The following is an 18,283-nucleotide window of genomic DNA, read 5'->3' as shown; positions in this document are numbered from 1 at the left end:
CAACACCATTTATGTGGTATGCCTCTTGATAATGAATAGCCTGAAACTAATCATGAGGAAACATCAGACAAGCTCAGGTTGGTCTTCTGTAAAACAACTGTTTATTCTTCAAAAATGTCACTGTCATGAAAGACTGAGAAAAGCTGAGAAGATGTTCCAGATTAAGGAAACTAAAGAGACATGATAACTAAAAGCAGTAAGTGACCCTGGATCAGAAGAAGGAAAATTCCATAAAGAAATTATTGGAATAATTAATAAAATTTATATATGAATTGTATATTAGACAGTAATATTGTATCAATTTTAGATTTCTTAAATTTGATAGTTACTTGTGGTTATATTACTAACTTGTGGTTATATTACTAGTTACTCTAGGATATGTAGTTCAGTGCAAAAAAATCTCTCAAGTGAGAGACATAAAGCAATGGTGGCAAAATATCAAAAAGTGGTGAATCCACATTAAGGGTATACTGACTTAATTTTAAAAACAAAAACTTCAGGAGGACTTCCCTGGGGGTCCAGTGGGTAAGACTCTGCTCTCCCAGTGCAGGGGGCCCAGGTTCGATCCCTGGTCGGGGAACTAGATCCTGCATGCATGCTGCAACTAAGGAGTTGCCATGCCACAACTAAGAGTGCATGCTGCAACTAAGAAGTCTGCGTGCCGCAACTAAAAGATCCCACATGCAGCAACGAAGATCCCACATGCTGCAACTAAGACCCGGCGCAGCCTAAATAAATAAATAAATAAATAAATAAATAAACTTCAAAAAGTGATTCTGGGAGAATTGATTATTGATTAAAAAATTAAATTAGATTCCTGCCTCATACTATACCTGAATTAAAAAAAAATTCCAGATGGATTAAAGACCCAATTGTGAAAAGTAAAACTTTTAGAGAAAATATATGAGAATAGTTTCTGTGTTGTCTCATGGTAGGGAAGAATGCTTTATATGAGAATAGTTTCTGTGTTGTCTCATGGTAGGGAAGAATGTTTTAAAATGAGAGCAAAACATGAATATTACAGGAAAAGATTGCTAAATTTTAAGTCCATTAAAATAAAAACCTTCTGTTTATAAAACTCATCAATTAAGAAGTGAAAAAGACAAGACTAATGGTTGGGGAAATATTTGCAAGTAATATAATTCACAAAGATTAATATCCAGAATTTGTAAAGAACTCTCACAAATCAATAAGAAAAGGCAGGGTTGGGGGGAGATATCCAGTAATAAAAGACAAAGAATCTGTAGAGGTAAAGGACAGGAAACTCAAATATCCAATGAGACATGAAAGTTGCTTAACCTCACTGTCATCAAAAATGTAAATTAAAACTACAGTAAGGTTGTAAATCTACAAACATGTCACACTGTTAGATTGGCAAAAGTTTTAAATTTGATGATATTGTAGTAACTCACTGAGCATTTATTATGTGTAAACACTTTTCTAAGTGCTTTAGGTATATAACTTATTTATTCCTCACACAATCATAAGAGTTTGATAATATCCTCATTTTATAGATGAAGAAACTGAATTAGAGAGAAGTTAAGGTCACCCATTTAGAAAGTGGTAGAGGTAGAATTTGAACCCAAACACTGTGGCTCTAGGGCCCAATGAATTGAATACCATGACAGAAGTAGTAGTGCAAAGTGGTTAGTTAGAAAGATTATGGAAACAGGTTGCATTCCCAGTAACCCATGAGATCTTGGGCAAGTTACTTAACCTCTCAGTTCCTTGTTTGTGGCACTTACTTTATCATGGGTCGTTGGGAGGCTTAGATAGGTTACTATTTTATTATTATTCTATACTACTTCTCTAAGTGTGGGTGAAGGTGTGGTATAATAAACTCATACACATTTCTGGTTGGGAGAGTAAATTGGTGCAGCTGCTGTACTACTTTTTTTTTTTAAGGATTTAATAAATTGAAGGTGTACCATAGTACCTTCAACTTTGAAATACCTTTTGGAAAATATCTAGCAATTCAGTTCCTAATTATTTATCTTAAAGAAACTCTCACACATATTGCCAAGGAACTATGCACCAAGGTGTTCATTGCAACATTGTGTTAGCTGGAAGCAATTTCAATGTCTATCAACTAAAAAAATGGATGAATAAATTATACTATTTTTATACAGTAGAACAGTATATATTAGATTTTTAAAAGTGAACTATAGTCACATGGGTGAACATAGATATGTCTTGAATGATAATGAACAAAAGTAGTCTGTAGAAGGATGTATACATTGTGGTGCCCTTCATATAAAGTATATAGAAAAAGATTACGATATTTCATTGAATGTAAGATTCCACAGATTTTAAGGTGTACCGTTATTTTAGTAATCACTAAGAAAAAATATCATGAAACTATGGTATACCATCAATCGTAAAATACGTAATAATTTTAGAGGTGTTAAAAATGTGAAAAACAGTGTGCCTCTTACAATAGATGAACTATGATGTATTGCTTGTGGATTTTTTGGTCAACATGTGAATGTACAAAATGTATGATGATAATAAAACAAAGTCACACTAGGGTTACCTCTGTGGAAGAAGTCAGGGGAATGGGATTTGGAGGTGAACAGGGACCTCAACTCTGTAATGTCTATAATGTTTTGTTTGCTTAAAATAGAAAGGCTACACGAAACAAAAATAGCAAAGAGTTAAGATTCACAAAAGTTGGGTTGGGAGTACATGTATATATTTATCGGTTCTTTTCTGTGTGGCTGAAAATATTATGACCTTTTTATAAATATTGGTGGTGGGACTTCCCTGGTGGTGCAGTGGTTAAGAATCCGCCTGCCAATGCAGGGGACACGGGTTTGAGCCCTGGTCCGGGAAGATCCCACATGCTGTGGAGCAACTAAGCCCATGAGCCACAACTACTGAGCCTGCACTCTAGAGCCTGTAAGCCACAACTACTGAGCCCACATGCCACAACTACTGTGCGCCTAGAGCCCGTGCTCTGCAACAAGACAAGCCACTGCAATGAGAAGCCCGTGCACCGCAACGAGGAGTAGCCCCCGCTCGCTGCATCTAGAGAAAGCCTGCGCACAGCAACAAAGACCCAACGCAGCCAAAAAATATAAATAAATAAATAAACTATTAAATCTGGTCAAAAATATGGACCATTTAAGTGAAAAATACAGGTATCCTTTGCTCTCTGAATTCTAGCTATGCCAACTAAGGAATGGAGTATATTCTCGTAGATTTTCAAATAAATCCCTTATTGTTTAAACTCTTTTTTATTTGAAACTTGGAACCAGACAGACATCTCTGATATCCACAGTTGCTGTCCAAATTTAAGAACCCCATATATTCAGGAAGTAAGAGATACTTTCACTTGAATTTGTAAGCCAATAGAGAAGAGACTGAAAATACAGAAGAGTCCTGAAAGGGAAGAACTAAGATCCAGAGTATAGATAAAGGAATTTACCTTGGATAAGAGAAGTGTCACTAACTTCAAAATAATGTGATGAAAATAAGTTTAAATATACAAAAAATTTTAGATGTGGATTTGAAATTGACCAAGTTCCAGCCTAGTAGTCTCAATTCACTGTGAGAGGTATGAAGAAAGGTCAGGATGAACCAAGAGGTGAGACAGAATGGTTGGGCTTAGACAGTGCTTGGTAGTGGTTGGATTTTTTTGTTCAGATTTTATATCTTTTTTGAAAATTTACTTGGCCTTTTCAAGGATCACAGGATTTACTGAGTTCTTTTTTTTTTTTTTTTTTTTTGCGGTACGCGGGCCTCTCACTGTTGTGGCTCCTCCCGTTGTGGAGCACAGGCTCCGGATGCGCAGGCTCAGTGGCCATGGCTCACGGGCCTAACCGCTCCACGGCATGTGGGATCTTCCCGGACCGGGGCACGAACCCGTGTCCCCTGCATCGGCAGGCGGACTCTCAACCACTGTGCCACCAGGGAAGCCCTACTGAGTATTTTTAATATATTAGACAGTAGATTGATTCTGTAATACCTGATCTTTGAAAATTTATCATATAGCCTCAGGCAACTTCCCTAATCTGTCTTTACCAGACAGAGAAAAAATTGCCAACACATAAGAATGTCTGTATGTTTCAAAGTTTATAAGTATTTCATGTTCTATTTTATTTTTCATATAGATATCATAGTGAGGAAATTATTGTAGTCTAGTCTTCATTTTTCATTTTGCCATTTTAAGCCTTATACTCTTTTAACACCAAAAAATCTGCTTCTCTCTAGTTATTCCTTATAATTAAATATAGGTTATTTTGGAACTTAAATACACAAGTACAGAGCATTCTTTACTTTTATTAATTATCTCGTTAAATTTTAGAGCTGAACGACAAAGGAATGAAGCACTATATCATGCTGAAGAGCTAAGTAAAGCTTTCCAACATTATAAAGAAAAGGTGGCTGAAAAACTGGAAAAGGTAAGAGGCAGTTGTGCAAACTCAGTGTGTTATATTACCCTCCACATTCTGAAAATATAGACATAAATAGAATATCTTTATTTATGGTTAAAGTGGGGAGTAATTTTATGATCTCATTCATAATAAAATCATTGAAATAAAGAATTTGTCATTATTAGTTAAGTATAATATTTACCATCTTCTTATAATGAGCAGAAACTTTCTTATCTAGAGAAGGAAAAGAGTGGAGACGAGGAACAAAATGTAGAGAAAGATGGGGTGAGTGAGCAGTTTGGAGCTATAGAAGTAAAAGCAGGAAATTTGTTCCCATCACCTAAGTGAAAATGAAGGCAGAGTAGATTATGTAGCCTTTAATTGGTCTCCTTAGACATAACACCCTGAGAGAGGCTCACTTCTGCCTCTCAGGGAAGGTTCCTTGAATAGGTTCTACATAGTAATATAATGGCTTAATTACATTCATTGAATATCTTCAAGTAATACCACATGATAATAAACCTGTTTGGAGGGAGGCCACATGTTGGACATTAAGATAAATTCTTTATATCCTTAATTAATATAAATTCTTTATATCCTTAATTAATATTTACAAATTCTGTTTTAAGAAAGATAGAAGGATAGAAGAAATATTAAAAATAAGAAAAATTTAAGATCCCATTAGATACTGACATCTAAAGTGTGAATTAATAAGATCACTGTTTTGAAAGCCTTGGAAAAGGTCCCTGTGGGAAAGAAATACTGTAGAAGGGATTTTTAATAAGGTAATCTGTAGTGGGAGGTAGAATACTTAGTAGGGGGAATATCCTCCTAGAGAGGGAGGACTTTATAGAGGAAAGAGAGGAATATGTAAGAGATGATTTTTTCATACTTCTTAGGATTATCAATTTCAAATTGCTCAGCAGAGCCCTATATTTAGATAGATATAACAAAGGAAGTGGGGCAGATCTGTCCAGTCCTCCATTCCCACTGCTCAGACCTGGATGCTTGACTTTTATCTGTTTTAAATTTGGGGCTGTGATTTCCTCGGGAGTATTCTGTGGCTAAAATTTCAAAAATTACTTCTCTGGAACATTTACACTAAAGTTAGTCTTTAGTAACTTGATGCAGCATCTCTACATGAGTTGCTTGCCTTGTCTACATAAGAGCAGAACAATTCTGCCTTCAGGTAATCATGCTGTTGTTCCTTTCTTGTAGGCTCTTAACCATTTCTGGACAGGTGGTAGCATTCCCCCCTCCCTGTTCTTTGTTGCTGGAAGTTCACTTTGCTCCTTTCACTACAAGGCTGGGGACTTAAACTTGTGGAGTACTTACTCCACTCTCCTGCTTATTTCCAAAATCACTACATTTTAATTTGAAATACCTAAAACTTATGACCACATTAGTGCATCCACTTAAAACAAATTATTGTTTTAGGTTCAAGCTGAAGAAGCAATATTAGAGAAAAATCTAATTAACTGTGAAAAAGAAAAAAAAAGGCTACAGGAAAAGTGTGGTCTATATAAAAGTGAACTTGAAATTCTGAAAGAGAAATTAAGGTACAGTATCCTATTGTAAAAAAAGGATTTTTGTGTGGAAATAGAGAAAAAACTGAAACATTTAAAAATAGAATATTTTGAATTCTGTAATTATGGCCTTAAATAATGTAGAAAGATAGGGATCCATGACTGAAATTGTTTTCTACTTGTAAATTTAGGATTTTAAATGAATAAAACATGTGTTGATGTTAATATACTTGTAAATATAGAGTAATATGATCAGCATATTTGCTTTGAATATATTTAGAAAAATTAACACAGATGTAGTGTCCTTGTAGTGTGACCACATTAGCTAGTAAAATATGTATTCTTCAAATCATGAAGCATCACCTAGTCTAACCTCATTTCAGAGATGTTAAAAATGTGAAAAAGGGAACTGATGAAATACAATAACAGTTCTAAACAGTAGATTGTTCTAATGTTTGACGTGTTTTTATAGGTATATACATATATATTTAAAAGCGCTGCATAGTAATCTGTTAATGGTTAATTAGATTTTATCTTTTAGAGTTGTGGCTAATAAATAGTTTGTGATTTTTTTCCTTATACTATCTAAAACTTTCTTGATGCTGCAAAATATTGTGTCAGGATTTTGGAGCTAACTCTCCTGTCATACACTTTTTAAAAGGGAGCAGAAATACCTCCAAGATAGTGAGATTATTCTGCTTAACTACTTACTGTGAGACACTGGGCAAGTTTCATAACCTTTCCTTGCCTTGTTTTCCTCCATCCGTAAGCAGGGAGTAACACTAGTGCTAGCCACATAAAGCTGTGAGTGCCTAGCATGCAGAAGGTAGGCAGTCAGTAAATGTGAGCAAGTATTATTATTTCCGAATTAAGCTTTAAAATATTTAAAAAGTGAGATTAACTAAATATGATTATTGAAAGTAAGTGTATGTTTTATTTTCATTTTTATGCTTTTTTCTTCATAGGCAGTTAAAAGAAGAAAAAAATAATGGAAAAGAAACATTAAGGATCATGGCAGTGAAAAATTCAGAAGTCATAGCACAACTAACTGAATCTAGACAAAGTATTCTTAAGCTAGAGAGTGAGTTAGAGGATAAAGACGAAATACTTAGAGAAAAATTTTCTCTGATGAATGAAAACCGAGAATTAAAAGTTCGTATTGCAGCACAGGATGAGAGACTGGATTTGTGTCAGCAAGAAATAGAAAGTTCAAGGGTGGAACTGAGAAGTTTGGAAAAAATTATGTCCCAGTTGCCAGTAAGTATGTGTGACAAGGAAAATTTTACCCAAGTGCTTTATAAGAGATCATAATTTTGTTGTTGCTTTATTACCTTCTATTTTATTCCTCACGTCTGCTTTCAGTCATCAGTTCTTTTCTATCTAATCCTTTTTTCTGAACTTACCTTTCTACTGTTCCATCCTTTCTCAGTCTCTCAGATGCCATGTATAAGAATGGCACAGAATTTTTTAAAACAGCAGTTTTAAAGGAACATTTATATACCACAGCGTTCACCCATTTTAAGTGTACTGTTCAATGATTTTTAGTAAATTTACAAGTTCTGGAACAATCACCACAATACAGTTTTCAAACACTTCTATCCCCCAAAGTTCCCTTGTGCCCATTTATAATCAGTCCCTGTACCCGTCCCCACTCCTAGGGAATCACTAATCTACTTTCTGCCTATGGAGATTTGTCTTTTCTGGACGTTTCATGTAAATGAATTGTACAATATGTGGTCTTACGTTTTCTTAAATGTTTCTGAGGATCTTTCATTGTGATATATATCAGTATTTCATTTATTTCTAGTGCTTAATATTATTCCTTTGTGTGGATATGCCACATTTTATTTATTCATTCACCAATAGATGGACATTTGGGTTGTTTCCACTTTTTTTTTTTTTTTTTTTTTTTGCCGTATGCGGGCCTCTCACTGTTGGGGCCTCTCACTGTTGTGGCCTCTTCCGTTGCGGAGCACAGGCTCCGGACGCACATGCTCAGTGACCATGGCGCAGGCTCAGCGGCCACGGCTCACGGGCCCAGCAGCTCCGCGTCATGTGGGATCTTCCCGGATCGGGGCACAAACCCATGTCCCCTGCATCCGCAGGCGGACTCTCAACCACTGCGCCACCAGAACGATTATAAATGATGCTGTTATGAACATTTGCTTACAAGTCTCTGTCCACACATTTCTCTTGAGTAGATACCTAGAAATAGAATTGCCGAGTCATGTGGTAAATTTATGCCAAACTTTGGCAAAGTGGCTGTACCATTTTACATTCTCACCAGCAAAATATGAGGATTTCTGTTTCTCTACATCTTAGCCAACAATTGTTATTGTCTGTCTTTTTGATTGTATCCATCTTAATGAGTATTAACTGGTATCACATTGTGGTTTTAATTTCCATTTCCCTGTTGGCTGTGTTGAGCAACTTTTCATATACTATTAGAATGGTACAGAATATTAAATTGTTTTTATGGTAGCATCTGGCCACCTTTTCTCTATGAGTTATATATATGACCATATTTATAAGTGAGATTAGGAAGAAAGTAAGTATACTTGTGTCAGAAATTTGTTATTCATAGGTGCAAAGTAAAGGTGAAATCAGGAGAAAGGTATAAGATAAATGTGTCATGATTGGTTTCAAATAGGGATGGATGGTAGACTTCTACCAATTTTAAACTGTCATGGAATTATGAAGCTGAAAGGGACCCTAGTAATCATCTAATTCAGTATTATCATTTTATTGAATTGGTGAAGAAGTGTACCCAAGGAAGTAAATAATTTGTCCAGCTAGCTAGTGGCACAGTTAAAACCATAACATACCATTCTTGGTTCCCATCCCCCTGCAATATCTACTTTCCTGGGATGCTGATTATTTGCTTAGATTGTTTTTTTGTTGTTGTTGTTGGCCACGTGGCATGTGGGATCTTTGTTCCCAGGCCAGGGATCAAACCCATGCCCCCTGCAGTGGAAATGTGGAGTCTTAACCACTGGACCACCAGGGAAGTCCCTGTTTGCTTAGATTTTTAATGTACTGTTTGCTTTTGAAATTTGATAGTAATCAAATGCAGGTAGCATTCATTTAAAATTGATACTTCCTTTGACTCAGTATCAAGAATTACTTGATATGTGATTCTGAAAGTGGTGTGATAATATATGCTTGATCCCATATAACATGATTTGGAAATGTGAATTTGTCTATATCTAAAAAGTGTGATTTTGTTATAGTTTGAAGGTAGTAGTCATTAAGTGCTTACCTTGCCCCTTTTCACAACTAATTTTTAAAATTATTATTCAGAACATACAGAATACATAAAGAGACCAATATAGCACATTTGCTAAATCTGGGAAACATATTGTGATATCTACTTCAGACGTTTTTAGAATAAAAATTTATAGGGAAATAAAGCCTCATTATGTACTTCATTAGATCCCCATTCTCTCCCTCTCTCCTCAGAGGTAGCCACGATTTTGAAATTCATATGTACCTTCTTGCCCATATTTTAAATATTGCCACATACAGATGTATCCGTAAAAATATATATATATAGTTCAGTGCATTTTTGAAAGTACGATATGTTCCTCTGTTGTTTTTCACTCAGTGTCATGTGATGTCTCCATAATGATTTATATAATGCAGATTTATTTTAACTATTGTAGTTTTCCCATTATGTTAATATTTCATAATGAATTCATGCATTCTGTTGATGGCTGTTAGATTGTTTCTATTAAATTCACACAATTTTTCAAACTTACATAAAAAATAATTGTATCGGACTTCCCTGGTGGCACAGTGGTTAAGAATCTGCCTGCCAGTGCAGGGGACACAGGTTTGATCCCTGGCCCGGGAAGATCCCACATGCCGTGGAGCAACTAAGCCTGTGCACCACAACTACTGAGCCTGGGCTCTAGAGCCTGCGAGCCACAACTGCTGAGCCCGCACACCACAACTACTGAAGCCCATGTGCCTAGAGCCCATGCTCCGCAACAAGAGAAGCCACCACAAATGAGGAGCCCGCTTACCTCAACAAAGAGTATCCCCTGCTCAATACAGCTAGAGAAAGCCCTTGCGCAGCAATGAAGACCCAGCGCAGCCATAAATAAATAAATAAATAAATAAATTGTATCATAGATATTGTAAGTTTATATGTTTGTTTTTAAACTTGCAGTTAAAAAGAGAAATGTTTGGTTTTAAATCATCTCTGTCTAAGCACCAGATGAGTATTTTGTCAAACAAGGAAGACAGTTACATTGGCTGCTGTGAGACAAATAAAATGGTGATTTCGGAATTGAGGTACGGTTTTCAGATGTTGAAGTTTTAGCACATACGATGTGTTTTAAAAATTGGTAATTAAGATCTTTAGTTGAGAAGTTGAGAAATATACAGAAAAGTCTAAAGAGTATTATAACAAATATCTGTATTTCCACAATTAAGAGCTGATTCTTCTTAACATTTTTTGATATTTTTTTCAAATCTGTTTCTTTAAATAAAAAATAAAACATTACAGGGTAGATAATGCCCTTTGATCCTTAACACTAGTCCCATTCTCCTCCTAAGTATCTACCATCATGAGATGGATATCTATCCTTCAATTCATTTGTGTTTGTTTATACTCACACATATAAATATACTGTTTTTATATGTTTTGTAATTTTGCTTTTTCACTCAGCATCATTTTTAAAACTCATCGTGTCAAGGTAGGTAGGTAGAATGGTTGATCAATGGATGGATTAGTGTGGTTAGTTTAGTTTTAATAGCTGTATAAGAGTCTCTCCTACAACTACATCACAATTTATCTGTTCCTTTATCGATAGTTGCCTTATTTCTAGTTTTCCTCTGTTACAAATAGTGCTGCAAAGTCAATACTTACACGTTTCCTGTACAATATGTGAGAATTTCTCTAGCAGATATTTCTAAAAGTAAAATTGCTGGGTCATAGGGTGTATACTATCAAGTTTCTAAAGTAGCTGAACCAGTTTACAATGTAATCAGTTGTATATAAGACTTTCTGTATATTGGCCAATAGTTGACAAATATCAGAGTTTAAAACTTTTTTAATTAAAATTATTTTAATTTGAAAGGGGAAAATGGTTTGTGGTATTTTTATAGAATCTTTCTAATAATTTTTGGTTTATTTTCTTTTGTGCCAGGATTAAGCTTGCAATGAAAGAGGCAGAAATTCAAAAGCTTCAGGCAAACCTGACTGCTAATCAATTATCTCACAATCTTATTGCTTCTAATGACAACCAAGAAAGTGGCAAATTAAATAGTTTAGAAACAGAACCTGTAAAACTAGGAGGTAATCAAGTAGGTAAGTATATCATATTCAATTCTTATTATAAATATAATCAGAGTTCTTTATGATAGTTTTTTAAAGAAACAGATTATCAACTGGTTACTATTATCAAACATACTTGATAATCTGTTATTACTACTTATGTGTTCATAAGACAGTAAAAATTATTTCAAAATTCTTGAACTTTGCATCATTCTTTAAAAATATATTTTTGAAGTAAAATTTACTTAAGATGCATCCATTTAAAATAAAAGCTCAATGCTTTTTGTCAGATTTTTTTTTTAATAAATTTATTTATTTATTTTTGGCTGCCTTGGGTCTTCGTTACTGCGCACGGGCTTTCTCTAGCTGCGGTGAGTGGGGACTACTCTTCGTTGTGGTGCATGGTCTTCTCATTGTGGTGGCTTATCTTGTTGTGGAGCATGGGCTTTAGGCTCACGGGCTTCAGTAGTTGTGGCATGCAGCCTCAGTAGTTTTGGCTCACGGGCTCTAGAGTGCAGGCTCAGTAGTTGTGGCACATGGGCTTAGTTGCTCTGCGGCATGTGGGATCTTCCCGGACCAGGGCTCGAACCCGTGTCCCCTGCATTGAAAGGCGGATTCTTAACCACTGCACCACCAGGGAAGTCCAGATGTTTGGTTTTTTCATATGGTTATACCCTTGTTACCATCACCACAATCAAGACATACAGTAGTCCCTGCCTATCCTCCCAGGATACATTCCAAGACCCCTGGTGGATGCCTGAAGCTGCAGATAGTACGAAACCCCATGTACTACTATGTTTTTTCCTATACATACATGCCTGTGATGAAGTTTAATTTGTAACTTAGGCACAGTAAGAGATTAACAACAATAATAATAAAGTAGAACAATTATAACAGTATACTATAATAAAAGTTATGTGAGTGTGGCCTCTCTCTCCCTCAAAGTATCTTATTGTACAAATTTAATACCTTTTCCATCTTCACACATTGTGGCTATAACTTTTGCAGTTTGACGTGTGATAGCAAAACTAGCACAAATTTCTTTTTTCTTTACAATTTCATGGATTAAGGGTCTTACTGTAGATCTTAGCAACCTCAGCATACAACTTTTTTTCTTATTAAGTCTAGTACTTTCACCTTTTCACTTAAAGGGAGCATGTTATGGCTTCTTTTATATTTGAATTGCTAGCATCACTACTCTTGCACTTTGGGACCATTATTAAGTAAAATAAGGATTACTTGAACACATGCACTGCGATACTGCAACAGTTGATTTGATAACCTAGTTGGCCACTAAGTGACCAACGGGTGGGATACATGGACAAAGGGACTATTATTGACATCCTAGGCAGGACGGAGCTGGACGGCAAGGGAGAGTGTGAGACTTCATCACACTACTCAGAACGGCACACAGTTTATAACTTATGAATTGTTTATTTCTGGAATTTTCCATTTATTATTTTCGAGCCTCAGTTGACAGCAGGTAACTGAAACCATGGAATGCAAAAACTAGGATAAGGGAGGACTACTGTATAACATTTCCCTCAGGATCCATATACTCCTTCCCAGTTATTTTGGGTTTAATTTTCTCTTCTTTTTAAATTTTTCTTAAAGTGAAAGCTTAGATTATTGACTTTAAACCTTTCTTCTTTTCAAATGTAAGTATTTAAAGGTATAAAATTCCCTTTAGGCAATGCTTTAGCTGCATCCCATTAATTTTAAATGTTATGCTTTCATTTTTTTCAGTTCAAAATATAATATCTCTTGTGTGTGTTTATTTCCAAATATTTAGTCATTTTCCAGATATCTCTGTGTTATTAGTGGTGGACATTAGGTTGGTTTCATTAAACAAATGAATTCATGAATGTACCTGATTTCAATTTTTTAAATATTTTGAGACTCAGTTTATTGGCCAGCATATGGTCTATCTTGGTGAATATTCCAGATTCACTTGAAAAAATTCTGTATTCTGTAATTATTGGGTGAAAATTTTTTTTGCACTTCTTTTGAGATATAGTTGACATACAGCATTATGTAAGTTTGTGTATAGTGTAATGAGTTGACTTACATACGTTATGATTTCCACAGTAAATTTGGTTAACATTGTCATCTCATTTACATACCAAAAAAAAGGAAAAAAGTTTTAAGATCTACTCTCTTAAATTTCAAATATACTATACAACAGTGTAACTTATTATCATCATGTCGTACATTATGGATCCACTTTTACTTTTAATATACTTAGTTCTTAGCCAATAATTAACATGAAGAAACCACCGTGTAGAAGAAAACTTGCAGTATTTGTAATAATAGCAAATCACTTGAATACCTTATATATGATTATCTAGGTTATTAGGTAGTCTTTTTAAGACTCTTTAGGTTTTGTTTGTTTGTTTGTTGCTTTTAAAAATTTGAATATTGCCCTTTCTTTCTTCCTTTCTTTTTCTTTCTTTCTTTATCATTAAAGTATAATTGACCTACAACACTGTTAGTTCCAGGTGCACAACATAAAGATTCTACATTACAAAATCACCACAATAAGTCTAGTTACCATCTGTCACCATACAATGTTATTACAATATTATTGACTGTATTCCCCATACTGTACCTTTCATCCCCATGACTCATTTATTTTGTAACTGAAAGTTTGTGCCTCTTTATCTCTCTCACCTATTTTATTTATCTCCTCCTCCTTCCCCTTCCCCAACTGCAACCACCAGTTTGTTCTCTGTATCTATGAGTCTGTTTCTGTTTTGTTATGTTTCTTCATTTGTTTTGTTTTTTTAGATTCCATATATAAATGAAATCATACAGTATTTGTCTTTGTCTAGCTTATTTCACTTAGCATAGTACCATCTAGATCAATCAATGTTGTTGCAAATGGCAGGACTTTGTTCTGTTTCATGGCTGACTAATATTCTATTATATAAATACATTTTACATATTCATCTTCTTTATCCATTTATCAATTGATGGGCACTTTGGTTGCTACCATATTTTGGCTATTGTAAATAATGCTGCAGTGAACATGGGAGTGCAGATATCTTTTCTAATTAGTATTTTGTTTTCTTCAGAAAAATACCCAGAAGTGGATGCTGGGTCATATGGTAGTTCTGTTTTTAATTTTTGAGAAACCCTCATACTGTTTTCCACAGTAACTGTACCAGTTTACATTCCTGCTAGCAGGGCAACAGGGTTCCGTTTTCTCCACATTCTTGTCAACCCTTGTTATTTCTTGTCTTTTTGATAATAGCCTTTCTAACATCTATGAGGTGATATCTCATTGTGGTTTTGATTAGATTTCCATGATTAGTGTTGTTAAGCACCTTTTCATGTACCTTGTTGGCCATTGGTGTCTTGTCTGGCAACATGTCTATTCAGATCCTTTTCCCTTTTTTTTTTTTTTGCTGTTGAGTTATATGAATTTTAAAATATATTTTGATTATTAACCTCTTATCAGATACATGATTTACAAATATTTTCTCCCATTCCATAGGTTGACTTTTCATTTTATTGGTGGTTTCTTTTGCTGTACAGGAGATTTTTAGTTTGATATAGTCCCACACATTTGGTTTTGCTTTTGGTATAAAATCCAAAAAAAAATCATTGCTGAGACTGATGTCTAATAGCTTACAGTCTGTTTTTGGTTTTTTTTCCCCCTAGGAGTTTTATGGCTTTAGGTGTTATGTTCATGTCTTTAATCCATTTTAAGTTAACTTTTGTGTATGGTGTAAGATAATGGTCCAGTTTCATTTTTTTGGTATATTGCTGTCCAGTTTTCCTGACACCATTTATTGATGGGACTATCCTTTCCCCATGGAATACTCTTCACTCCTTTGTTGTAAATTAATTGACCATATATACATATATTTATTTATAGTCTTTCTATTTTGTTCCATTGATCTATGTGTCTGTTTTTATGCCAGTACCATACTTTTTCTGATTACTATAACTTTGTAATATAGTTTGAAACCAGGAAGTGTAATGCCTCCAGTTTTGTTCTTCTTTCTCTTTTGTGGTTCCATATAAATATTTAGGATTGTTTGTTAATTTCTGTGAAAAACGCCATTGGAATTTTGATAGGGGTTGAATTGAATCAGTAGGTCACTTTGGGTAGGATGGACAGTTTTACAATGTTAATTCTTCTAATCCATGAGAATGAGATGTCTTTCCATTTATTTTTGTCTTCAGTTTCTTTCGTCAACATCTTGTAGTTTTCAGTATACAGATCTTTTACCTACTTGGTTATATTTATTCCTAAGTATTTTATTCTTTTTGACTCAATTGTAAATGAGGTTGTTCTCTAAATTTCTGTTTTTTTATTTGTTAATTATTTATCAAGAGAAACTATTCCTTAGCCCAGATATTCATAGTTCATAGTTTCATAGTTCAGGAACACAGGTAAGTGACAAACTTCCATGGAACTCAACCCAAAGAAATTCTTTATATCCCCAAATCACTTTGCACTCTGAAAGTTATCAACCTTCCTCATCTCTTCAAAATGTTTTATGGAATCATAATTTCTGTAGAAATCTGCATATGCCTTCTTTCTTGGTTCAGCTACAGCAAACTACAGAAAGTTGCAACTCCTCGGGAGACAAATGAGAGCTCCAACAATATGAAAGCACAAGCACTTGGCCAGAAGGCCACACATCTGAGGTTTTGTCAAAGAACTGGAAGGCAGGGTAGTTTTTCTTGATAGCTCAACAACGACGTCCTTCCAGACTGATAGAGTAAATTTCTTTCTGATAGTTTATAGTTTACTCAGAAATAAGATTTTTTCCACTTGAAGTGAAATGTAGAAACTTTACAAGATTATAGGTCTCTTTACCATCCATCTTTTATATTGTAATTGTCCAGTGTATTACACCAGCATACATTGAAAACCTCAGTAGACAATGCTATTTTTTTCTTTCAACTGTCATAACTGTCTGATAACTGTCTGATAGTTAATCACTGCAGCTTTTTGTTGATTAGTGTTTGCCTGGTAAAACTTTTTCCATCCTTTTAAACCTGTATCTTTATATATAGGTGAGTTTCTAATAGAAAGCATATAATTGATTCTTGCTTTAATAACCAGTGATTTTTACTCTTTTATTGGAATGTTTAGGTTACTTACATTTAATGTAATTATCGATCTTTTGGGGTTTAAATCTACCATCTTGGTATTTGTTTGCTTTCTATTCTATTGGCCTTTGTTCATCTTTCTTGCCTTCTTTTGAATGAATTATAGTATTCCATTTTTTTAATGTTCTCAATTGAATAATTAATTATACCTCTTTTTTTTTTAGTGGTTGCCCTAGTGGTTAACATATGCATCTTTAACTTACCATGCTCTATCTTCAAGGACAATGGGTTGCCAGTAGCAGAAATGACAGCAGAGAAAATTAGATACCTAAGTAATTAGAGGGAATACAGAAGAGAATGATGGGATCAGCAGAGGGAATTCAGAGGTGGTGATAGTATATATCATATATTCTTTAACGTCACAGAAGAACAGAGACAATGATAGATTACTTAGAAATTGAATTGTTAGGGATATGGAGAATTGATGGGAAATGGCTACTTATGCAATCCTTGAAGGGATAGTACATCTGTACTTGTTTCCACATCTGTGTATTCTCAGGCAGTCATCTACATTATGCATCTACTTTATTTATTTATTTTTTAAAATTAATTTATTTATGGCTTTGTTGGATCTTCGTTGCTGTGCCTGAGCTTTCTCTAGTTGTGTTGAGCGGGGTCTACTCTTCGTTGTGGTGCGCGGGCTTCTCATTGCAGTGGCTTCTCTTGTTGCAGAGCACGGGCTCTAGGCGCATGGGCTTCAGTAGTTGCAGCATGTGGGCTCAGTAGTTGTGGCTCGTGGGCTCTAGAGCACAGGCTCAGTAGTTGTGGCACATGGGCTTAGTTGCTCCACGGCATATGGGATCTTCCCGGACCAGGGATTGAACCTCTGTCCCCTGCATTAGCAGTTGGATTCTTATCCACTGTGCCACCAGGGAAGTCCCTATGCATCTACTTTAAAGCACTCCCGAAAGCTTGTTTACCTTTGAGTGGGCATAGGTGTGTACATTTATAATGGAGAAAAGATATATTCAAACAACTACCTCTGATAACCTTCAGTGTTTTTAAAAAGCATTACTGAGTTCTCATCAGCTTGTTTGGAATAAGAGGGATTCTCTGTTTTTGACTTTTGAACCTATATCTGTATACAGTAGCAAATATTATTAATGATCTCAAGTTATCCAAATAAATTTATGATAAACTTTGGTTTAAGGAGACAGGACAATGTTTGTGTGTTTTGGGTTTTTTTTTTCAAACAATGATTTATGTCCAAATAATGGGATTTTTAAAGATGGAGACAGGCTCTTTGTGGAAAAAAGAAAAGTGAGTGAGTCAGAAGACCTTATTCCTACTTTGTTATGTATTTAATAATAGGAAGTACCTTGCTTACCATGTTCCTTCATTATATTTTCCTTAATGTATGTTTTATTCTCCATCCACTTTAGTATTCTTTAGATCAGAAACTAAACTTATGATTAAATCTTTCAACATTGAAATGGGTTTTTATTCTTTAAGTTTTGTACAGAACAATTTTCCTTTTATGTTTATTAACAGAAAGTATAAAAGATCAAAATCAACATACTGTGAACAAGCAATATGAAAGAGAAAGGCAAAGACTTGCTTCTGGAATAGAAGAATTACGTGATAAGTTGATGCAGATAGAAGCTGAGAATTCTGATTTGAAGGTTAACATGGCCCACAGAACTAGTCAGTTTCAACTGATTCAAGAGGAGCTGCTAGAGAAAGCTTCAAACGCTAGCAAACTTGAAAGTGAAGTAAGCTTGAATTAGCTATTTATATGTACTGGATTTTGAGAGAAGAAAAAAGTGTTGTAGGGTTTTTGTAAAACTTGTATGTTAAAGTCCAGATTTATACACTAAAAAAAAAAATTAATGGTACCTCATGAGTTATAACTTCTTTTAAAATTATATTTGGAAACTTCTGGGTTTTAACATATGTTAAAAGTAGGAAAATACTGTAGTGGCTAAATTTGGTGAAACACTGTACTGCATTCTATTATTTCTTCCAAGTATAAG

General features: G+C 34.7%; 1 protein-coding gene across 5 annotated transcripts in view; it reads left to right on the top strand.

Annotated features, from left to right (window-relative positions):
- The window catches only part of CCDC18 (coiled-coil domain containing 18), a 136,286-nt gene that overhangs the window by 19,171 nt on the left and 98,832 nt on the right, over window positions 1-18,283 (top strand). For all 5 annotated transcript variants that reach the window (XM_081226547.1, XM_081226549.1, XM_081226546.1 and 2 more), the window contains 6 exons: window positions 4,307-4,403; window positions 5,814-5,935; window positions 6,868-7,159; window positions 10,074-10,198; window positions 11,056-11,216; window positions 17,802-18,022. In XM_081226547.1, coding sequence (XP_081082673.1) covers window positions 4,307-4,403; window positions 5,814-5,935; window positions 6,868-7,159; window positions 10,074-10,198; window positions 11,056-11,216; window positions 17,802-18,022 — 1,018 coding nt within the window. The remainder of the gene's footprint in view (window positions 1-4,306; window positions 4,404-5,813; window positions 5,936-6,867; window positions 7,160-10,073; window positions 10,199-11,055; window positions 11,217-17,801; window positions 18,023-18,283) is intronic.

Source organism: Mesoplodon bidens (genome assembly GCF_964165515.1).
Source record: "Mesoplodon bidens genome assembly, chromosome: 2".
NCBI classification, from domain to species: Eukaryota; Metazoa; Chordata; class Mammalia; order Artiodactyla; family Ziphiidae; genus Mesoplodon; species Mesoplodon bidens.
Note: the sequence above shows the minus strand (reverse complement) of the source record. Positions and strands in the feature narration are given on the sequence as shown.